The sequence below is a fragment of the Pseudorca crassidens genome, chromosome X (assembly GCF_039906515.1).
Source record: "Pseudorca crassidens isolate mPseCra1 chromosome X, mPseCra1.hap1, whole genome shotgun sequence".
Taxonomy (NCBI): domain Eukaryota; kingdom Metazoa; phylum Chordata; class Mammalia; order Artiodactyla; family Delphinidae; genus Pseudorca; species Pseudorca crassidens.
In genome coordinates, this window is record NC_090317.1 from 78,716,975 (window position 1) to 78,741,590 (window position 24,616).

At 39.7% G+C, this 24,616-nt stretch overlaps 2 protein-coding genes and 1 pseudogene across 2 annotated transcripts in view; 1 reads left to right on the forward strand and 2 right to left on the reverse strand.

Moving 5' to 3' along the window:
* ZC3H12B (zinc finger CCCH-type containing 12B) overlaps positions 1–24,616 on the reverse strand; it is a 661,885-nt gene that overhangs the window by 344,230 nt on the left and 293,039 nt on the right. The gene's annotated exons all lie outside the window — the stretch shown is intronic.
* Positions 3,646–4,251, reverse strand: LOC137216664 (putative CENPB DNA-binding domain-containing protein 1). The gene has a single exon (XM_067722724.1). It carries the CDS (start codon positions 4,249–4,251, stop codon positions 3,646–3,648), a length of 606 nt encoding a protein of 201 aa, XP_067578825.1.
* On the forward strand, positions 5,495–7,386 carry LOC137216856 (nuclear receptor coactivator 4 pseudogene; annotated as a pseudogene).

Here is a 24,616-nt window from a genome sequence, read left to right on the forward strand (position 1 = left end):
AGATTCACTAAAGGCAGTCAAGATTTCACAAAAGAAGCTATACCAAGTAGATTTTGAAAGATGGGTACAAAATCATGCAAGCAGATAGGCATATAGAAGAGTATGAATGAATACTCACAGAGGCAACTATTCACAAATCATTGTGGCTTGAAACTGTATGGTGAATTCTGGGGAACTATAAATACCATGGTATGGATGGAACAATGACTATGATAAAATAATTCAATTTTTATTCTGTAAAAAAATTCAATTTTTATTCTGTAGGAAATGATTCACTGAAGCATGAGAATAAATCAGATTTTTATTTTAGATACATCACTCTGGAATCAGTATGAAGGAAAGATTAAAGAGTATGGGAAAGTTGTGGAGAGTTTACATCCAGAATAATTAGATGACTACTGCAATCATCCAGGCAAGAAATACAGAGAACCTAAATTAAAGGGGTAAAAAAGTGTCAATGGGGAAGTTTTAAAAAAAAAGAGATATATATATATATATATATATATATATATCTATGTAACTCTCTCTCTCTCTCTCTCTCTCTCTCTCTTTCTCTCTCTCTCTCTCTCTATATATATATATATATATATATATAGTAGTAGTAGATTCTTAGCTCTTATGACCAATTAAATGTGAAGTTTGAGAAGAAAAACTACAGATGCGATGGTTATGACTCCCAGATTTCTGATTCCTTTTGGGAATTTGGTAGGTGATAATCCCATTAACTAAGAAAAGGTGTTTAAGAGGATGAATAGTTTTGAAAGAGATTATGAGTTCAGCTTTAGATACACTAAATTTAAAGAACCTAATGAATTTTTAGATTAAAAAGTTAGGTTTGCATTTGACTGAATTAACTTCACGCAGGAGACCTGATCAAGATACAGGCATACCTCATTTTATTATGCTTTGCTTTATTGCACTTCACAGATATTGCATTTTTTACAATGCAGCATGGCATTTGTGGCAAACCTGCTTTGAGCAAGTCTATCGATACCATTCTCCCAACAGCATTTACTCACTTCATATCTTTGTGTCACATTTTAGTAATTCTCACAATATTTCAAACTTCTTCATTATTATTATATTTGTTATGGTGATCTGTGATCAGTGACCTTTGATATTATTACTTTGACTCACTGAAGGCTCAGGTGGTTGTTGGCATTTTTTTAGCAATAACATATATTTAATTGCACACTTAGACTACATTATTGTATAAACAACTTTTATATGCATTGGGAAACCAAAAAAATTCATGTGACTCGTTTTATTGCAATATTTGCTTTATTGTGGTGGTCTGGAATTGAACCCAAAATATTTCTGAGGTATGCCTGTATATAAATTTAGGGTCTATTAGTATGTAACTTATAGTGGAAACTGTGAGTGTGAGTTAAAACACTCATATTGTGAAGATAAAAGAATAAGGTCAAGAACAATACCCTGGAGAAAAACAACTTTTACGTGTGGATGGAGAAGAAAGACCTACAAAAATACTGAGAGTAGGTGAGTCATAAGAGTGATTACTCAAAAGCTAAGTAAAGATTTTAAAGAAGAGGTCAAAAGTATAAAATATATAGAAAAGCCAATCAGAGAGTTAATCTTATCTGAATCTTACACTGAGGTAGGCCCAAGGCAGAAGATTCGGCTATCTTCTAAAACAGCAAAGTAAAATACGGGGTCTGATTTCAAATACACATTACTGCTCTGAATTTGGCATAATATGAAGAAAAATGCTGTTGATACTGCTGTGGCAAGCCATTTAATAGCAAAATATACTGTAGAGATGAGGCCTATGTCAGTTTGCTAAGCATTGTAGCTTAATGTTTCCTTCAAGTCCACTTTTAATTACACCACTCTACAACTAAAGACAAAGGTAGGCAGAGATAGGAAAAAGTGAAAATTTAAAAAGCCCAGGAAACAATCAGTGGGCAGAAGTGAGTCCTGACATATCAAAAATCACTCTAAAAGTAAGTGGATTGAATTAATAATCAAAAGACACAGAATGGCTAGATGGATAAGAAAAACAGGACCCAACTAAATTCTGCCCACAAGAGACACCCTTCAGTTCTAAAGACATACGTAGACTCAAAGTGAAGTATAGTAAGTCCCCTACATACACATGAGTTCCGTTCTGAGAGTGCATTCATAAGTGCAATTTGTTCATAAGTCCAACAAAGTTAGCCTACGTACCCAACTAACACAATCAGCTATATAGTACTGTATTGTAATAGGTTTATAATACTTTTCACACAAATAATACATAAAAAACAAACACAAAAAATAAAGAAAACATTTTTAATCTTACAGTACAGTACCTTGAAAAGTACAGTAGTACAGCACAACAGCTGGCATACAGGGACTGACATCGAGTGAACAGGCAAGAATAGTTACTGACTGGAGGAGGGAGAGGAGTTGGGAGATGGTAGAACTGAAGGATTGTCAGCAACAGGAGACGGAGGGCAAGCTGCAATTTCACTCAGGCCTGACATTGATGGCACAGTTTCTGGTTCCTTGCTGGATTCAACTCTATCTACCCTCTTGAAAAAATGATCCAGTGATGTCTGGGTAGTAACTCTTTTTTTCTTATCATAGATGACACAGTATCAGTGGATTGTATTCTGAACAGCTGCTGCAACCTTCGTGTACCATTCTATATTTGGGTCTTGTGCCTGAGAAACTAACAGTGCCTCCTCAAATAAAGAAGATCCCCTTGCCATTTCCTGTGTCGTGAATCTCTTTGTATCTTCAGTTACTTCTTCTTCTTGTCCCTATTCATCCTTTCTCTTGGGCCTCCAATTACATCAGGTCTTCAGTAGTAAGCTCCTCATGCTGCACAACAAGGAGTTCAATGAAGTTGTCCTCTTGCACATCTATCTCCAGCTTCTCACTGAAGGTCACTAAATTGATGAAAACCTCTTTGGACTCCGCATCCACCATCTCAAATCCACGAGAATCATGAACAAACTGCGGGCAAAGATTCTTCCAAACTCCATTCATGGTGACAGCCATAACCTTATTCCAAGCAAAGTCAATGTTTTTATGGCCTTGTAGATGTTATAGTCCTTCCAAAATTGTGACAAAGTTGTTTCTGATTCGTCACTCGCCTTTACTGCCTGAGGAAAAGTGTGACGTAAGTGATATTTCTTGAAAGTCGCTATAACTCCCTGGTCCATAGGTTGGATAAGCAATGTAGTATTCGGTGGCAGATGCACTACTTTGATGTTGGGATGAAAGTCGCCCATGAATGGGGGGTGGCACAGAGCAATGCCGAGCAGCAAAATAATTTTGAATGGGACATTCTTCTCCAAGCAATATTTCTCTACCTCCAGAATAAAGTGGTGGAAAAACCAGTCCTGGAAAATGGCCTGTGTAACCCAGACCTTGGGGTTACTCTTCCACATGACAGGAAGAGAGTCCTTGGCTATGTTTTCAAGGGCTCTTGGGTTTTCTGAATGATTAACTAAGAGAGGCTTTAGCTTTATATCACCGGAAGCATTGCCACAAAACAACAGAGTTAGCCTATCCTTTGCTGCTTTATAGCCTGACAAAAACTTTTCCTCCTTACTGATGTAACTTTGGTGTGCCATCCTCTTCCAGTACAGTCCTGTCTCATCCACATTAAAAACCTGCTTGGGTAAATATATGCCTTCATCTGCCCAGGAATTTCCTAAAATGCTTCAAGAAATTATTGATGAGGGAGATCAGCTCATCAATAATTTCTTGAAGCATTTTAGGAAATTCCTGGGCAGCTACCGTATCTGCACTCACTGCCTCGCCACTTACTTTTACATTGTGAAGGTTGGCTCTAGCCTTGAACCAATGAAACCAGCCATGGCTGGCATTAAAAGATGTGCCTTCTGATTCTTCACCGTGTTTATTCTTCAAGTCTTCATAAATCCTTTTAGCTTTCTCTTGAATCAGCATTAAGCTGAGCGAGACTCGATGCTGATGCTGATCCTGCATCCACATTCTGAAAAGTTTCTCCATTTCCTCCATCACTTTTATACGCTTCATCAGTATTATTGTCAACATCATTGGCACAGCAGACTTCACATGTTCCATGATCTTGTCCTTGTTCTTTAGAATCGTGCCGATGGTTGAATGATTCATGTTATAAAAACAAGCGACATCTACTATCTTTTTGCCTTGCTCCACTCTCTCAATTATTTTCACTTTTGTTTCCACCATTATCGTTTGGTGCACCTTAGCAGTATCAGCTACATCACTGCTGCTTTTACACTTGCTTCCAGACATCCTGGGCTTGAAATAAAGATACTGTACTACTATACTCTATACAGTACTGTACAGTAAAGTACACAAAAGCACAACCACTTGTAGAGAATGCACACATGTGACAGTGTATGCCAGACATGTTAACTAACACGTGATTTGACATGCAAAGGCATGTATGCATCTTTGAAAGTTCACAACTTGAAGGTTCATACATAGGGGACTTACTGTAATAAAAGGATATATTCCATGGAAGTGTAAACAAATGTAGATACTCATATCAAACAAAATGGACTTTAAGCCAAAAATGGTAACAATAGACAAGGTAATTATATAATGATAAAGGGACAATATATCAAGATGACATAACAATCATAAATATACATGCACCCAACATCAGAACACCTAATTATGTTAAACAAACACTAACAGATCTAAAGGGAGAAATAGACAGCAATACAATAATACTAGGGGACTTCATAACCCAGTATCAACAACTGATAGAGTCTCCACTCAGAAAATCTACAAAGAAATGTTGGAATTGAACCATAAATTTAGACAAAATGGACTTAGACCTATGTAGACTATTCCATAAAACAGCATCAAAATACGCACTCTTCTCAAGTGCACATGGAACACTTTCTAGGATAGGTCATGTGATAGGACACAAAACAAGTCTTAGGAAATTTAAGAAGAAGGAACTCATACCAACAATCCTTTCTGACCACAATGATATAAAACTAGAAATCAACAGGAGGAAATGTGGAAAATCTACACATATGTGAAAACAAAATGACACTTCTGTAGAACCAATGGGTCAGAAAAGACATCAAAAGGGAAATATAAAAGTATCCTAATTCTGCCCATGGGCCACTGCCAGGTGCATGGGAGGGGCAGGGCACAGCCTGCAGGCTCAGGGACCTTCCTTACCCCAGTCCTGGATAAAGCAACCTCCTGCTTGCCAGGAAGCTGGCATGGCAGGGACCTGGCCTGTGAGTTACCTCTGGCAGCTCAGCACCACAGCAGGAGTCCAAGGGGTGGGCTTGCCTTGCTGGGCCAAGAATGGGTCCTGCAGCCAGGGCTGTGTGAATGTGTACTGAGTGGTGCCCTTGCCTGCTCTGAAGTGGAGAGTGAATGGTAGGCTGTGGCTTCCAGGGAGGATGGGACCCAGGTTTCTTAGGGTGACTGTGCTTCTAGGAAGTGTTGGGAAACCTGGAAAGTTGCATGAGTCACTGTTGCTTTTGAACTAGAAATGCCTTACTTGGCGTTAGATGGAACAGGGAGAAGAATGAGTACCTCACAGGACCAGAGAGGCTGCTCCAGTAATAGAGAACCCCTTTTGAGGTGTTGTGATGTACAGAGGGGCTTGGAGCTTGCTATTGGTGGAGTTCTCTGGGCTGAACAGCAAATTAAAGATAACTTGTGAGAGGTCAAAGCCCAGATTCACAGTTGCATAAGTCATCACCTGGAATGCCTTCAAAGCTGTGAGGTGTGGGTGTATGAAAAGATAGATCTCATCTATCAGCTTAAAGAGAAGGCACTTCAGCAGCAGGCCCAGCAGCTCAACTGGTTACTGGGCCAGTTCAGTTGTCTTATTCATCAACTGGATTGCACCCAAAACAAAGATCTAGCCAATCAAGTCTCCGTGTGCCTGGACAGACTGGGAAGTTTGACCCTCAAACCTAAAGATTCCACTGTCCTATTCTTTGAAGCCAACATAACTGCCCTGCGCCAGGCTATCACCATATTTGGGTCTCTCAAGACCATTGAAATTCCTGAGCACTTTATGGCTCATGCTAGTTCATCAAATATTGGGCCTTTCCTGGAGAAAAGAGCCTATATACCATTGTCAGAGCAGAACTCAGCATCCAGCACCACAGCTGTCATTATCAGCGAATGGCTCCTTGGTAGCAAACCTGCCAATTGTCACCAGGCTTCTTACATACCCAGCACCAATCTCCAGGACTGGATCACCCAAAAAGCAGACCTTAGAGAATAGTCAGACTTCTGCCAGAGCCTGCAATTTCTTCAATAATGTCTGGGACAACCTAAAGGCCTTGGAAAACTGTCTCCACAAGAGTCAGCAATAAGAAGTTTCTGAAAAACCAAGTTACCAAAAGTGTAACAGCTATTCTACTACCAGTTCTTACTCCATTGAAATTGAAAAGGTTGGAGATCTAGGGCTTCTTGATCAAGATGAGATGGACCTTTCTGATTGGCTGGTGACTCCCCAGGAATCCCATAAGCTTGAGAAGTCTGGCAATGGCAGATGTGAAACCAGTGAGAAGTTTAAGCTCTTGTTCCGGGTGTTACCAGGAGTCCTATAGTGTGTATGATTGGCTTGTCAAGCCTGATTCCTGTACCAATTGCCCAAAGGTGTGGAGACTGAAAATCTGGTCAGTCTGAAGTGCCTGAATAACCACTTGAAGTCCAATAAACTCATGTCTGCTCCCAGTGTGATTACTGAGGATTGGCTTGTTCAGAACCATCAAGACCCATATAAAGTAGAGGAGGTCTGCAAAGCCAATGAGCCCTGTATAAGCTTTGCAGAGTGCATGTGTGATGAAACTTGTGAGAAGGAAGCTCTGTGTAAATGGGTTCTGAAGAAAGAAGGAAAGGATAAAAATGGTATGCCTGTGGAACCAAAACCTGAACCTGAGAAACATAAAGATTCCCTGAATATGTGGCCCTGTCCATTCAGAAAAAAGGCAACAGAACAAGCTAAGGCACCAAAGGCAATGGCTTCTTCTAGAATTGCTTATTCCTTCTAAGTCATAAACAACAGTCCCTTGTCAGAGTGGCTCATTACTCCCTCGTGCAAAGAGGGATGTCCCAAGGAAGTGCCTCTTACCAAGGACAGAGCTTGCAAACAAAAGCTCACAAGCCTCTCGGCCACTTCCTGGTTTCGCTTTAACACAGCTGACTGGGTCTTGCCAGGGAAGAAGACAGGAAATTTTAGCCAGTTATCCTCAGGAGAAAACAAGTGGCTACTTCAAAAGAAGGCCAAGGAAGTGTTACTTAATTGGTCCCTACAGGAGGAATACAACTTTCCCCCTGCCCTTTACAGCGCCCCCCCCAGCAGTTCATGATCTCTTTGCCTGTTTGCAGTTTAAAGTTGATTTAAAAAAAAGATTGTATCGAACTCCTTTACAGATGTGAAAAAATGGAGTACTAGAGTCAAGCAAATTTTCTGCAGATTATCACAAATCCATGAGCTGATTGACTGTGGCTTGCCAAATCATTGTGTTTCTGGGTCTGATGTAGTTCCTTTCCTGCCTAATTTTGAACTAATGAAGAGAAATAATGTCATCAAATTATGAGTTACTGTGTAAAAGAAAAAGGCTGTTTGTTGATGCTGATGTGATTCAGTTTCTTCTTATAGCAGCATTAATTCACCCCTACACTAGAAACACAGCATCTTCGTGGCTAGGTCTTCTTCATAAGCCTCCATGGCTCCTTAGATGAGGTTGTTATTAGAAGTACATTAAAAAACTGAAGTTTTAAAAATGAAATAGTTCTATAATTAAGATGTGTCTTGTATTATAAAGCTAGTAAACTTACCTAACTTTTTGATTGCCCTTCTTTGGATGCTTCCCTTGCTGTGGGTTTTCTTCCATTACTGGTGAATTCTTCTGTTTCATTAATATACAATATATTGCACACAAATAATTAACCTTGCCAATATAGTGTTTTTTTCTTACCAAAATATGTATTAACAATCCTGGCAAATTTTGACATTAATTACAAAACATTTTAGCTTACATGCCAGGTTCAACATTATTTTTCTTCTTTTGAAAGAAACTCAGTTACTGCAAGTTTTGTCTTTATTCCCTTCTCTAAACATTATTATTAAAGTATCTAGACAGCTCTTTCAGAAGGGCTCAATATTACTTGAAGTCTATATTCAGGGTAGTCCTAGTCTCTTTCAAAATATTCTGAAAAACTACAGGCAGAAGAGTCCCAGTGCTGAGTAATCAAAAAGCAAAAGGCAAGACATGTTGGAAATGTAGTACTTGAACTATTCACTATCCTAAGTGTTATTGGTGCATCCTGTGTAAATGAAAGATGAATCTGACACCTAAGCATAAATTAAATGTCCTCTCACTGCAAGCATAGCATACTTATACCTCTAAAAGTATAATGCAGTGACATTTTAGTGAATAGGCTGTTTTGAACACTTATGCCTTGGGGTGTTTATTGAAGCTTTATGAAAACTATTGATGTTTCCTTGGTATCCTTAAAGTTATGTCCATGCTTTAAAAAGTTTCTCTGTAGGCCACAAATGGTACTTATACCATGTTTTAAAATTCTCTAAGACGAGACATCTTAGCTGCTTTCCAGGCATTTAAATTATTAAGCCACTCAACTTGCCTATGTGTTATTGGAAATACTATTTTTTTTTTTTGCGGTACATGGGCCTCTCACTGTTGTGGCCTCTCCCGTTGCAGAGCACAGGCTCCGGACACGCAGGCTCAGCAGCCATGGCTCACGGGCCCAGCTGCTCCACGGCATGTGGGATCTTCCCGAACCAGGGCACGAACCCGTGTCCCCTGCATCAGCTGGCAGACTCTCAACCACTGCACCACCAGGGAAGCCCTTACTGGAAATACTTTTAAAGTTTGTACTTGTGGTCATCTAGAAAGCCCTTTTGGGGAAATTTCACAGTCCCAGTGTCATTGCCATACAGCTTCACTAGAATTCTTGAACCACAGCTGAAACTAGCCTATTATTTTTTAGTTCCCAAGATACCATTTAGAACTTTAAAAGTAAAGGTGGTGGGAAAAACTTAAGAAGGAGCATTTCCATTATCTTATGTTGCAGGAAACTTTGTAGTTTTTGAGGTTTAACACATTGTGTATCCCTCAATTAACATTAATCACTATGCTAATGAGTATGTAAAGCATTCTTTGGCATTAATGCATTTGTATCTCCCTCCATTCAAAGGATGACAGCCAAAAAAAAAAAAAAAGTAACTCAGAGAGGGGGATCAAGATAGTGGAGGAGTATTACATGGAGCTCATCTTCTCCCACAAAAATATTAACAGTACATCTACAAGTGGAACGATTCACACAGTACAGCTATTGAATGCCAACAGAAGACCTCAGACTTCCAAAAAAAAGAAAAAGAAACAAAGAAAACCACTACATAACTGGGTAAGGAGTAAAGGGAAAAGAAAAAGAAGGAATTGGAATGGTGCCTGCACCACAGGGACGAAGCTGTGAAGGAGGAAAGGCTCCCACACCCATGGAAGTCTCCTCACTGGTGGGGAGACGAGATTGGATGGAGGAGGAGCTTCAGAGCCTAGGAGGAGAGCACAGCAACTGGTTAGTGGAAGGCAAAATGGAAAGTACCCTGCACAGAAGTTCAGCACCGCCTCCCTGTGATCCCCAGACTGAGACACTCATCTGTTGGTGCAGCTGAGTGCTGGGTGCTGAAGCTCAGGCTTCAGAGACCAGATCCAGGGAGAGGATCAGTGTTGGCTTGCATGGAAACAGCCTGAGGAGACTGGGCTGTGGTAACTGATGGTGAACTTAGAAGAAGCCTGGGCCTGCCAGAGAGGTAAGGTGCCATTATTGGGGAGAGCATGAGGAGAGGGGTGGGACCACCATAAGAGCTTCTTTCCCTGTGAGCACTCCCAGGCAAAAGGACACCACCTACATGAGCTCTGGGGGTGGGCACAAGTCACTGAGTCATCATGGGCTCCAGAGCTGGGCACCAGCACTGTTATGAGACCTGGGAGCAGGCACTAGGCCCTGCCTCTGCTTTCCCGGGAAGGCACGGATAACATCTGTCTATAGGAAATCTTCAAGCAGGGCCCATGCCTTGCCCCCACTGTCCTGGGAGGGCAGATAGTGCCCACCCCTAGGAAATCAGTGAGCAGGCGCCAGACCCTGCCCCCACTGTCCTGAAAGGGCATGGATAGCACCTTCACATAGGAAATCTGCAAGAAGGAGCCAGGCCCTGCCCCTGCTGTCACAGGAGGGTGCAGATAGTGGTCTCCACTAGGAAATCTGTGAGCAGGTGCCAGGCCTTGCCCCTGCTATCCTGAGAAAGTGTGGAGAAGAGCCGCCTATAGGAGATGCTTGAGCAGGTGTCAGACCCTACTCCCAGTATCCTGGGAGCATGCAAGAGCCATTTTACCTGAACACCCCATATCAGGAGATAATGGCCAGCACATGCTAAAGAAGGAGGCAGCAAGCATCCAAACTAAAAGCAGCTCCTCGATTCCAGCAAAGAATGCTGAATAGAAGGACTTGAGCTCACCTCCTCTCGGGAAAACACCAAAATCACAACTAACTGCTGAACAATCTTCAATAAAAATAACTGGAACCTACAAAAATATATATTTTACATTCAAAGAAAAAGAGCAAGCCACAAGATAGAAGGAGGGGAGCTTTTGTGACATAATCAAATCCCATACATTGTGGGTGGGCAACCCACAAACTGGAAAATAATTATATCACACAGGTTCTCCCACAAGAGTGAGAGTCCTGAGCCCCATTTCACCCTCGCCAGCCTGAGGGTCTGTCATTGGGAGGAGAAATCCCCAAAGCATTTGTCTTTGAAAGCCAGCAGATCTTAAGTGCAAGAGTTCCATAGGACTGGGAGAAACAGACTCGATTCTTGGAGGGCATGCACAAAGTTTCACATACACTGAGACCCAGCACAAAGCAGTAACTCCATAGGAGCCAGGGGTGGGCCTACCTATGACCTTGGAGGGTCTCCTGGGGAGGTAGGAGTCAGCTGTGGTTCACTGTGGGGGCAAGGACACTAGTGGCAGGAGCCCCAGAGAATATTGATCAGTGTGAGCTCTATCAGAGATTGTAATTTTGGCATCAAGGCCTGGCCCTACCAAGCAGCCTACAGGCTCCAGTGATGGAACACCTCAGGCCAAACCTCCAGCAAGATAAGAACACAGGCCCCCTCATCACCATACAGGGTGCCTAAAGCCATATTGAGCTCACAGCCACTTATAGACACACCTCTTGACACAGCCTTGCGCACCAGAGGGACAAGACCCAGCTCGACGAACCAGTGGGCAGGCACAATTTCCTCCCATCAGGAAGCAACCACAAGCTTCATGACTAACCTAACCCACCAGAAGGAAGACACTAGAAGCAAGAGGAGCTATAGTCCTCCAGCCAGCAGAAAGGAATCCACAAACACAGAAAGTCAGATAAAAAGAGACTGCAGAGAAATATGTTTCAGATGAAGAAACAACACAAAAACCCACAAGAAAAACTATATAAAGAGTAGATAGGCAAACTAACTGAAAAATAATTCAGAGTAATGATAGTAAAGATGATTCAAGATCTCAGAAAAAGAATGGAAGCACAGACTGAGAAGTTACAAGAGATGTTTAATAAAGAGCTTGAAGTTTTAAAGAATAAACAGAGATGAAAAATACAATAAATGGAATGAAAAATAAACCAGAAGATATCAATAGAAGAATAACTGAGGCAGAAGAATGAATAAGTGAGCTGGAAGACAGAATGTTGGAAATCACTGCCACAGAACAGAACAAAGAAAAAGGAATGAAAAGAAATGAGGGAAGTCTCAGAGACATCAAGGAGAATATTAAACCATTCACGTTATAGGGATCCCAGAAGGAGAAGAGAGAGAGAAAGGGCCTGAGAAATATTTGAAGAGATTATAACCTTAAGTTTACCTAACATGGGAAATAAAAGAGTCACTCAAGTCCAGGAAGGGCAGAGTCCCATACAACATAAACGCAAGGAGAAACACACTGAGACACATATTAATCAAACTGACAAAAGTTAAAGGCAAAAAATACTAAAAGCAACAAGGGGAAAGTAACAAATAATATACAATGGAACCCTAAGGTTATCAGTGGATTTTTCAAAAGAAAATCTACAGGTCAGAAGGGAGTGGCATGATATATTTAAAGTGATGAAAGGGAAAAACCTACAACCAAGAAAACTCTACCCAGAAAGGATCTCATTCAGATTCAATGGAATAATCAAAAGTATTACAGACAAGCAAAATCTAAGAGAACTCAGTACCACCAAACCAGAGTTACAATAAATCCTAAAAGGATCTTCTCTAGGTAGAAAAGAAGAGGCCACAACTAAAACCAAGAAAATTATGAATTAGGAAGCTCAATAGTAAAGGCAAACACAAAGTAAAGGTAAAAAATAATCCACACACAACATAATATCAAAACCAGCAATTGTGAGAGGAGGAGAGTACAAATGCAAGATATTGGAAATGCATTTGAAATTAAGACATCAGCAACTTAAAATAATCTTTTTCATATACAGAATGTTATAACAAAACCACATGAGAACTGAAAACCAAAAATATACAATAGATACACACACAAAAAAGAAAAAGCAACCAAACATATCACTAAAGATAGACATTAAATCATGAGAGAAGAGAACAGAAGAGGAAGGGAAGAAAAAAGACCTTCAAAAACAAATCCAAAATAATTAACAAAATGGTAATAAGAACATTCATATCGATAATTACCTTAAAAGTAAATGGATTAAATGCTCCTACCAAAAGACACAGACTGGCTGAATGGATACAAAAAAAGACCGATATACATGCTGTCTAGAGGAGACCAACTTCAGATCTAGGGACACATACAGACTGAAAGTGAGAATAAGGAAAAATATTCCATGAAAATGGAAATTTAAAAAAGCAGGAGTAGCAATATTCATATTACACAAAATAGACTTTAAAATAAAGACTGTTACAGGAAACAAAGAAGGGCACTACATAATGATGAAAGGATCAATCCAAGAAGATATAACAATTGTAAATATATATACACTCAACATAGGATCACCTCAATAAATAAGGCAAACGCTAACAGCCATAAAAGGAGAAATTGACAGTAACATGATATTAGTGGGGAACTTTAATACCCCACTTTCATCAATGGACACATCATCCAGACAGAAAATCAATTAGGAAACACAGGCCTTAAATGAAACATTAGACCAGATGGACACAATTGATATTTATAGAGCATTCAATCGAAAAGCAGCTGAATGTACTTTCTTCTCAAGTGCACACGAAACATTCTCCAGGATAGATCACATCTTGGGTAACAAATCAAGCCTTGATAAACTTAGAAAAATTGAAATCATACCAAGCATCTTTTCGGTCCACAGTGATATGTGATTATAAAGAAATTAGAGGAAAATAAAGTGTGAAAAACACAAATATGTGGAGGCAAAACAATATGTTACTAAACAACCAATGGATCACTGAAGAAATTGAAGAGGAAATCAAAAAACACAGAGAGACAAATGACAACAAGAACACGATGATCCAAAACCTTTGGGACACAGAAAAACCAGTTCAAAGAGAGAAGTTTATAGGGATACAATATTACCTCAGGAAACAAGAAAAATCTCAAGTAAAAAAACCAAACCTTACACCTAATGTAACAAGAGAAAGAGGAAGAAACAAAACCCAAAGTTAGTAGAAGGAAAGAAATCATAAAGATCAGAGCAGAAATAAATGAAAAATAGACAATGAAAACTATAGAAAATGTCAACAAAACTAAAAGCTGGTTCTCTGAGAAGATAAAAAATATTGATAAATTTTTAGCCAGACTCACCAACAAAAGAAGGGAGAGGACTCAAATCAATAACAGTAGAGGGGGGATCTACAAGATGGCAGAGGAGTAAGACGTGGAGATCAACTTCTTCACCACAAATACATCAGAAATACATCTACATGTGGAACAATTCCTACAGAACACCTACTGAATGCTGGCAGAAGACTTCAGACTTCCCAAAAGGAAAGAAATTCCCCACGTACCTGGGTAGGGCAAAAGAAGAAACAGAGACCAAAGAATAGGGACAGGACCTGCACCTCTGGGAGGGAGCTGTGAAGGAGGAAATGTTTCCACACACTAGGAGGCCCCTTCACTGGTGGACATGGGGTGGTGGTGGGGGGTGGAGGCTCCAGAGCCACAGAAGAGAGCACAGCAATAGGGGTGCAGAGGACAAAGAGGAGAGATTGTCACATAGAGGATAGGTGCTGACCAGCACTCACCAGCCTGAGAGGCTTGACTGTTCACCTGTTGGGGCATGCGTGAGCTGGGAGAAGAGGCTCAGATTTCAGAGGTCAGATCCCAGGGAGAGGACTGGGGTTGGCTGTGTGAACACAGCCTGAAGAGGGATAGTGCACCACAGCTAGGCAGGAGGGAGCCTGGGAAAAAGCATGGAACTGCCTAAGAGGCGAGAGACCATTGTTTCAGGGTGTGCAAGGAGAGGTGATTCAGAGCACCACTCAAACAAGTGCCAGAGACAGGCGCGAGCCACGGCTATCAGTGTGGACACCAGAGGCGGGCATGAAACGCTAAGGCTGCTGCTTCAGCCACCAAGAAGCCTGTGTGAAAGCACAGGTAACTATCCACACCTCCCTTCCTGGGAGGCTGCACAGCACACCAGTGCCAGGGTGCCGTGATCCAGGGACAACTTCCCCAGGAGAACACATGGCGCACCTCAGCTTGCTGCAATGTCACGCTGGCCTCTGCTGCTGTAGGCTTACCCTGCATTCCATAACCCTCCCTCCCCCAAGCCTGACTGAGCCAGAGCCCCCTAAACAGGTTGTACTTTAACCTCCTCATGTCTGGGTGGGGAACAGAGGCCCTCAGGAAACCTACATGCACAGGCGGAGATAAATCCAAAGCTGAACTCCAGGAGCTGTGCGAACAAAGAAGGGAAAGGGAAATATCTCCCAGGAGCCTCAGGAGCAGTGGATTAAATCTCCACAATTAACTTGATGTACCCTGCATCTGTCGAATACCTGAAGAGACAACAAATCATCCCAAAATTGAGGCAGTGGACTTTGAGAGCAACTGTAGACTTGGCATTTGCTTTCTGCATCTAATTTGTTTCTGATTTTATGTTTATCTTAGTATAGTATTTAGAGCTTATTATCATTGGTAGATTTTATTGATTTGGTTGCTCTCTTCCTTTATATATATATTTTTTCCCTTTTTCTCTTTCTATGAGTGTGTATGTGTATGCTTCTTTTTGTGATTTTTTCTGTATAGCTTTGCTTTTACCATTTGTCCTAGGATTCTGTCTGTCTTTTTTTTTCTTTATATAATTTTTAGTGCTTGTTATCATTGGTGGCTTTGTTTACTGGTTTGGTTGCTCTCCTTTCTTTCTTTCTTTTTTAAATTATTTTTTAATTTTTTTATTGTTAATAATATTTTTTATTTGAATAACTTTGTTTTATTTTACTTCTTTCTTCCTTTCTTTCTCTTTCTTTCCTTCTTTCTTCCTTTCTTTCTTTCTTCCTTTCTTTCTCCCTTTTCTTCTAAGTCATGTGGCTGACAGGGTCTTCGTGCTCTGGCCAGGTGTCATGTCTGAGCCTATGAGGTGGGAGAGCTGAGTTCAGGACACTGGTCCACCAGAGACCTCCCAGCTCCACATAACATCAAATAGCGAAAGCACTCCCAGAGATCTCCATCTCAGTGCTAAGACCCAGATCCACTCAACGATCAGCAAACTACAGTGCTGGACACCACATGCCAAACAACAAAACAGGAACACAACCCCACCCATTAGTACAGAGGCTGCCTCAAATCATAATAAGGTCAAAAACACCCAAAAAAACATCGCTGAATGTGGTTCTACGCATCAGAAAAACATGATCTGGGCTCATCCCCCAGAACACAGGCACCAGTTCTCTCCACCAGGAAGCCTACACAACCCACTGAACCAAATGTACCCACTGGGGGAAGACACCAAAAACAATGGGAACTATGATCCTGAAGCCTGTGAAAAGGAGACCCCAAATACAGTAAGTTAAACAAAATGAAAAGACAGAGAAACACACAGCAAATGAAAGAGCAAAGTAAAAACCCACCAGACCAAACAAATGAGGAGGGAATAGGCAGTTTACCTGAAAAAGAATTCAGAGTAATGATAGTAAAGATGATCCAAAATCTTGGAAATAGAATGGAAAAAATAAAAGAAACATTTAACAAGGACCTAGAATAACTAAATGAAGAACAAACAATGATGAACAACAAAATAAATGAAATTCAAAATTCTCTAGAAGGAATCAATAGCAGAATAATGGAGGCAGAAGAACGGATAAGTGACCTGCAAGATAAAATAGTGGAAATCACTACCACAGAGAAGAATAAAGAAAAAATAATGAAAATAATTGAGGATAGTCTCAGACCTCTGGGACAACATTAAATGTACCAACATTCGAATTATAGGGGTCCCAGAAGAAGAAGACAAAAAGAAAGGGACTGAGAAAATATTTGAGGAGATTATAGTTGAAAACTTCCCTAATATGGGAAAGGAAATAGTCAATCAAGTCTAGGAAGCACAGAGAGTCACATACAGGATAAGTCGAAGGAGAAACATGCCAAGACACATATTAATCAAACTATTAAAAATTAAATACAAACAAAAATATTAAAAGCAGCAAGGGTAAAACAACAAATAATATTCAAGGGAATCCCCATAAGGTTAATAGCTGATCTTTCAGCAGAAACTCTGCAAGCTAGAAGAGAGTGGCAGGACATATTTAAAGTGATGAAAGGGAAAAACCTACAACCAACATTACTCTACCCAGCAAAGATCTATTCAGATTCGACAGAGAAACTAAAGCATTTACACACAAGAGAAAGGTAAAAGAATTTAGCACGACCAAACCAGCTCTGCAACAAATGCTAAAGGACCTTCTCTAGGCAGGAAACACAAGAGAAGGAAAAACCAGTGCCATTTCAGTGACATGATAAACACAAAAGCTTGATTTCTCTTAGTTGAGGTGAAGCTAGGAATCTGGAACTTAGAGGACATAGTTGAGAACACTAGTTCTAGAAGTTTGGATTCAAAAAAGAAAGAGATGAGACAACCAATGAAGAGGAGAATACATATCACATGAAAATTCCATAACATGTCAAACATCAGTTGTGACTAATTTTGGAATGGGAAAACAATATCCCTCAATTCTCAAGAATGAAAGGATCTTAAAGTCATCAAATAAAATCTCCATCCAAAAAAATAAGTAGAAATGAAAAAGAAGAAATTAAAACTGGCACAACAGTAATCCAAAAGATAAGAGACTACTACAAAAAAATATATGCCAATAAAACAGACAACCTAGAAGAAATGGACAAATTATTACAAAGATGCAACCTACCAAGACTGAATCAGGAAGAAATGGAAAATATGAACAGACCAATCACAGGTACTGAAATTGAAACTGTGATTTAAAAACTTCTAACAAACAAAATCCCAGGGCCAGATGGCTTCACAGGCAAAGTCTTTCAAACATTTAGAGAAGAGTTAACACCTATCTTTCTGAAAGTCTTCCAAATAATTGCAGAGGAAGAAACACTCCCAAGCTCATTTTATGAGGCCACAATCTCCCTGATACCAAAACCAGAAAAAGATACCACAAAAAAGAAAACTATAGGCCAATATCACTGATGAACATAGATGTGAAAATCCTCAGCAAAATACTAGCAAACAGAATCCAATAGCACATTAAAAGGACCATACACCATGATCAAGTGGGGTTTATCCCAGGAAAGAAAGAATTCTTTAATATCCACAACTCAATCAGTGTGACACACTATATTATCAAACAGAAAAATAAAAACCATATGATCATCTCAATAGATACAAAAAAGGGTTTTGACAAAATTCAACACCCTTTTAAAGTAAAATCTCTCCAGAAAGTGGGCATAGAGGGAACTTACCTCATCATAATATAGGCCATATATAAAAAAAACACAGCTAACATCATTCTCAATGGTGAAAATTTGAAAGCATTCCATCTAGGATGAGGAATAAGGCAAGGACGTCCACTGTCACCACATTTGAGAGCCACAACTACTGAGCCGGCATGCTACAACTACTGAAGCCCACATGCTTAGACCCTGTGCCCCACAACAAGAGAAGCCACCATAAGGAGAAGCCTGTGCACCACAACAAAGAGTAGGCCCCACTTGCCACAACTAGAGAAAGCCCATGCACAGCAATGAAGACTCAATGCAGCAAAAAAACAAACAAACAAAAAAAAACCCTGAAATTAGACACTGTCTAACACCATAGACAAAAATAAACATGAAATGGGTCAAAGACCTAAATGCAAGGTCAGACGTTATAAAGCTCTTAGAGGAAAACATAAGCAGAATACTCTCTGACATAAATTTCAGCAATATCTTTTTTGATCCACTTCCTAGATTAATGAAAATAAAAACAAAATAAACAAATGGGACCTAATTAAACTCAAAAGCTTCTGCACAGCAAAGGAAGCCATAAACAAAACAAAAGACAACCCACAGAATGGGAGAAAATATTTGCAAACAAAGTGGCCACCAAAGGATTAATCTCCAAAAGATAAAAATAGCACATGCAGTTCAAAAAAAAAAAAGCCACCTAATTAAAACATGGGCAGAATATCTAAATAGACGTTTCTCTAAAAAAGACATACAGATGGTCAAAAAGCACATGAAAAGATGCTTGACATCACTAATTATCAGAGCAATGCAAATCAAAAGTACAATGCAAGTAAAGTAAAATCAAAGTACACCAGTCAGAATGGCCATCAGCAAAATGTCTATAACAGTAAATGCTTGGGAGGGTGTGCAGAAAAGGAAACCTTCTTACACTGTTGGAGGGAATGTAAATTGGTACAATCAAGATGGAGAACAGTATGGTGTTTCATTAAAAAACTAAAATAGAGGACTTCCCTGGTGGCACAGAAGTTAAGAATCCACCTGCCAATGCAGGGGACATGGGTTCCAGCCCCGGTCCGGGAAGATCCCACATGCTGTGGAGCAACTAAGCCCGTGTGCCACAACTACTGAGCCTGCACTCTAGAGCCTGTGAGACACAACTACTGAGCCTGCGTGCCACAGCTACTGAAGCCCACATGCCTAGAGCCAGTGCTCCACAACAAGAGAAGCCACCATAATGAGAAGCTCACGAACCACAATGAAGAGTAACCCCCACTCACTGCAAATACAGAAAGCCTGCATGCAGCAATGAAGACCCAATGCAGACATAAATAAATAAATAAATAAATAAATAAATAAATAAATAAATAAATAAATAAATAAATAAACTAATTAAAAAAAAACTAAAATAGAACTACCATATATCCCAGCAATCCCACTCTTTGGCATGTATCCGGAGAAAACCATAATTCAAACAGATACATGCACCACAATGTTCATTGCAGCAAAATTTACAATAATGAAGACATGGAAGAAACCTAAATGTCCATTGACAGAGGAATAGATAAAAACGTTGCTATACTATATATAGTATTCCATATATACAATGGAATACTAATCAGCCATAAAAAAGAATGAAATAACGCCATTTGCAGCAACATGGATGAACCTAGAGATTATCATACTAAGTGAAGTAAGTCAGACAAAGACAAGTATCATGATATCACTCATAAGTGGAATCTAATTTTTTTTTAAAAAAGAAAAGAAACAAACGAACATATTTACAAATGGAAATAGACTTACAGATATTGAAAACAAACTTATGGTTACCAAATGGGAAACATGGGGGGAAGAATAAATAATAAACTTAGGATAAACACACAGAAACTACTATATATAAGATAGATTACCAACAAGGACCTACTGTATAGCACAAGGAACTCTATTCAATATTCTGTGATAACATACATGAGAAAAGAATCTAAAAAAGAATAAATATATGTACCTGTATAACTGAGTCACTTTGATGTGCACCTGAAAGTAACACAACATCGTAAATCAACTATACGCCAATAAAATAAAAATAAATAAATAACTTAAAATATGAAAAAATAAATGTATCTCAAAAAAGTGAAAATGGAAATAAAATATATCAAATCCTATGGGATGCTGGACAGGTACTTCTGAGAGAAATGTTTATGTGATAAGTGTGTATATTAAGAAATTAGAATTATCTCAAAAAGCAACTGAGCTTTACAACTTAGTAAACTAGGAAAAGAACAAATTAAGCTCAAAGTTAGCATAAGGAAGCACATAATAAAGCTCAGATTGAAAATAAATGATATAGCAAACAGAAAATCTATGAAAAGAATCAACAAAACTAAGAGCTGATTTTTTGAAATGATAGAATGGACAAATCTTTAGTGAGACTATGAAAAAGAGAGGACTCAAATGATATAATTAGAAATGAAAGAGAAGACATTTCAAATGATACCACAGAAATGCATAGAATCATAAAAGACTACTATGAACAATTATATGACAACAAATTAGATAACCTAGAAGAAATAGTTAAATTCCTAGAAACACACAACCTACTAAAACAGAATCAGGAAGATACAAAAAAAATCCGAAGAGACAATTATGAGTAAAATTATGGAATGAAGAATCAAAACCCTCAAACACAGAAAACCCCAGGATCAGAAGGTCTTACTGGGAAATTCTATCTAATATTTAAAGAAGAATTAACATCAATATTTCTCAAAATGTTCCAAAATATTGAAGGGGAAGGAATACTTCCATAATTATTTTACAAGCCCAGCATTACCCTGATACCAAAGCCAGATAAGGAAACTACAAGAAAATAGCATTATATACCCTTATTCCTGATGATTACAGGGAGATCAGCTCAGTGCTTTATGACCACCTAGAGGGGTGGGAAAGGGAGGGTGGGAGCAAGATGCAAGACGGAGAAGATACGGGGATATATGTATGTGTATAGCCGATTAAATTTGTTTTAAAGAAGAAACACACAATTGTAAAGCAATTATACTCCAATAAAGTTGTTAAAAAAATTAACAAATCAAATTCAATAACACACTAAAAGGATTATACAACATTACCAAGAAAGATTTATCTCTGGGATGCTAGAATGGTTCAATAAAGACAAATCAATAAATTTAATACAATAACAAACTAACAGAATGAAAGATAAAAATCATGTGATCTACTCAATAGGTGCAGAAAAATCATTTGATAACATATAACATCCTTCTGTGATAAAAACGCTCAAATTATTGGTTATAGAAGGGACATACCACAACATGATAAAGGCCGTATACTAAAAACCCACAGCTAACAGTGTACTCAAAGGGGACAAATTGAAAGCTTTTCCTATAAAATTAGAAAAAAGACAAGGTTACCCATTCTCACCACTTATTCAATATATTACTGAAAGTCCTCCCAAATCAGGCAAGGCAAAGAAATGCATCCAAATCAGCAAGAAAGAAGTAAAATTGTCAATACTTGAAAATGATATGATTTTATGTATACAAAATCCCACAGACTCAACCAAAAATCTGTTGGAACTAATTAAGGAATTCAGTAAAGTTGCAGGATGTAAAATCAACATATAGAAGTTAGTTGAATTTATACACACTAAAAATAAAATATCTGAAAAAATAGAGAAAATTATTTCATTCACAGTAACAGAAAGAAAATTCTAGGAGTAAGTTTAAACAAGGAAGTGAAATATCTGTACCATAAAAACTGTAAGACTTCATTGGAAGGAATTGAAGAAAATACAAACAAATGGAAAGACATCCCATGTTCATGAATCTGGAGTTAATATTATTAAAATGTCCATTCTATCTGAAGCCATAGATTCAATGCAATTCTTATCAAAATTCCAATGAAAGTTTTCATAGAAATGGAAAAAAATCCTAAAACTTACATAAAGCCACAAAAAAACATGAATAGACAAAACAGTCCTCAGAAAAAAGTGAACAAAGGCAGAGGTATCACTCCTCCTGTTTTCAAACTACACTACAAAATCTATAATTATTAAAATGCTAAGGTACTGGCATAAAGAGACACATAGACAAATGAAACAAAATTAAGAGCCCAGAATTGAACACTTGCATATACGATTAACTAATATTTGACAAGGGAGCAAAGTTATCCACTGGGGAAGGGATAGTTTGTTCAACAAATGGTGTTGAGAAAACTAGATAAATACATGCAGAACAATGAAATTGGACCACTATTTTCACCACACACAAGAATTAACTTGAAATGGATCAAATACTTAAACTAAGACCTGAAACCATAAAACTCCTAGAAGAAAATGTAGGGAAGGTCTTTGACATTGGCCTTGGCATGATACCAAAGCACAAACGACAAAACAAAACACCAACAAGGGACTACATCAAACTTAAAACTTCTGTACAGCAAAAGGAACAATAAACAAAATGAAAAGGTAACCTACAGAATGGGAAAAAATTTTGCAAATCATATATCAGATAAGGGGTTAATATCTAAAATATATAATGAACTCATAAAACTCAATAGCACAATAAACAAGCAAACAAAAAACAAGCATACCATTCAATTTAAAAAGTGGGCACAGGAACTAAATAGATGTTTCTCTGACTTTCTGAAGATGGCAGAAGAGTAAGACACGGGGATCACCTTCCTCCCCACAGATACATCAGAAATACATCTAGACGTGGAACTGCTCCTATAGAACACCCACTGAATGCTGGCAAAAGACCTCAGACCTCCCAAAAGGCAAGAAATTTGCAACGTACCTGGGTAGGGCAAAAGAAAAAAGAAAAAAACAGAGAAAAAAGAATAAGGATGGGACCTGCACCAGTGGGAGGGAGCTGTGAAGGAGGAAAGGTTTCCACACACTAGGAAGCCCCTTCACGGGTGGAGAATGTGGGTGGCACAGGGGGAAGCTTCGGAGCCACGGAGGAGAGCACAGCAACAGGGGTGCAGAGGGCAAAGCGGAGAGATTCCCGCACAGAGGATCGGTGCTGACCAGCCCAAGAGGCTTGTCTGCTCACCCACCGGGGCAGGCGGGGGCTGGGAGCTGAGGCTTGGGCTTCGGTCGGATCACAGGGAGAGGACTGACGAGGTGAACAGAGCCTGAAGGGATTAGTGGACCACAGGTAGCTGGGAGAGCATCCAGGAAAAAGTCTGCACCTGCTGAAGAGGCAGGAGAATTTTTCTTCCTTCTTTGTTTCCTGGTGCACGAGTAGAGGGGATTTAGAGCGCTGCTTAACAGAACTCCAGAGACAGGCGCAAGCCATGGCTAACAGCATGGACCTCAGAGACGGGCATGAGATGCTAGGGCTGCTGCTGCCGCCAACAAGAAACCTGTGTGTGAGCTCACGTCACTCTCCACACCTGTCCTCCTGGGAGCCTGTGCAGCCCGCCACTGTCAGGGTCCCATGGTCCAGGGACAACTTCCCCGGGAGAATGCATGGAGTGCCTCAGGCTGCTGCAAAGGCACGCAGGCCTGTGCCGCTGTCGCGGGCTCACCCCACACTCCGTGCCCCTCCCTCCCCCCAGCCTGAGTGAGCCAGAGCCCCTGAATCAGCTGCTCCTTTAACCCCAGGCGGTCTGAGCGAAGAACAAATGCCCTCAGGCGTCTTACATGCAGAGGCGGGGTCAAATCCAAAGCTGAACCCTGGGAGCTGTGCGAACAAAGAAGAGAAAGGGAAATTTCTCCCAGCAGCCTCAGGAGAAGCGGATTAAATCTCCACAATCAACTTGATGCACACTGCATCTGTAGAATACTTGAACAGACAAGGAATCATCCCAAATTGAGGAGGTGGATTTTGAGAGCAAGATATATTATTTTTCCACTTTCCCCCTTTTTGTGAGTGTGCATGTGTATGCTTCTGTGTCAGATTTTGTCTGTATAGACTTGCTTTCACAATTTGTCCTAGGGTTGTGTCCATCTGTAATTTTTTACTTAAATATTTTTTCTTAATAATTATTTTTTAGTTTAATAATTTTATTTTATATTATCCTCCTTCTTTCTTTCTTTCTGTCTACATTTTCTCCCTTTTATTTTGCGCCATGTGGATGAACGGCTCTTGGTGTTCCAGACAGGAGTCAGTGCTGTGCCTCTGAGGTGGGAGAGCCAACTTCAGGACACTGGTCCACAAGAGACCCCCCAGCTCCAAGTAATATCAAATGGTGAAAATCTCCCAGAGATCCCCAGCTCAACACCAAGACCCAGCTTCACTCAATGATGAGCAAGCTACAGTGCTGGTCACCCTATGCAAACAACTAGCAAGACAGGAACACAATACCACCCATTAGCAGAGAGGCTGCCTAAAATAATAAAAAGGTCACAGACACCACAAAAAACCCACAAGATGTGGACCTGCCCACCAGAAAGACAATATCCAGCCTCACCCACCAGAACACAGGCACTAGTCCCCTCCATCAGTAAGTCTACACAACCCAGGGAACTAATTTTAGCCACTGGAGACAGACACCAAAAACAACAGAAACTATGAACATGCAGCCTGCAAAAAGGAGACCGAAAACACAGTAAGATAAGCCAAATGAGAAGAGAGAAAAACACACAGCAGATGAAGGAGCAAGATAAAAACCCACCAGACCTAACAAATGAAGAGGAAATAGGCAGTCTACCTGGAAAAGAATTCAGAATA

What these genes read in the sequence shown, in the direction of transcription:
- LOC137216664 (XM_067722724.1), bottom strand. Translation starts at nt 4,251, where the DNA reads ATGTCTGGAAGCAAGTGTAAAAGCAGCAGTGATGTAGCTGATACTGCT.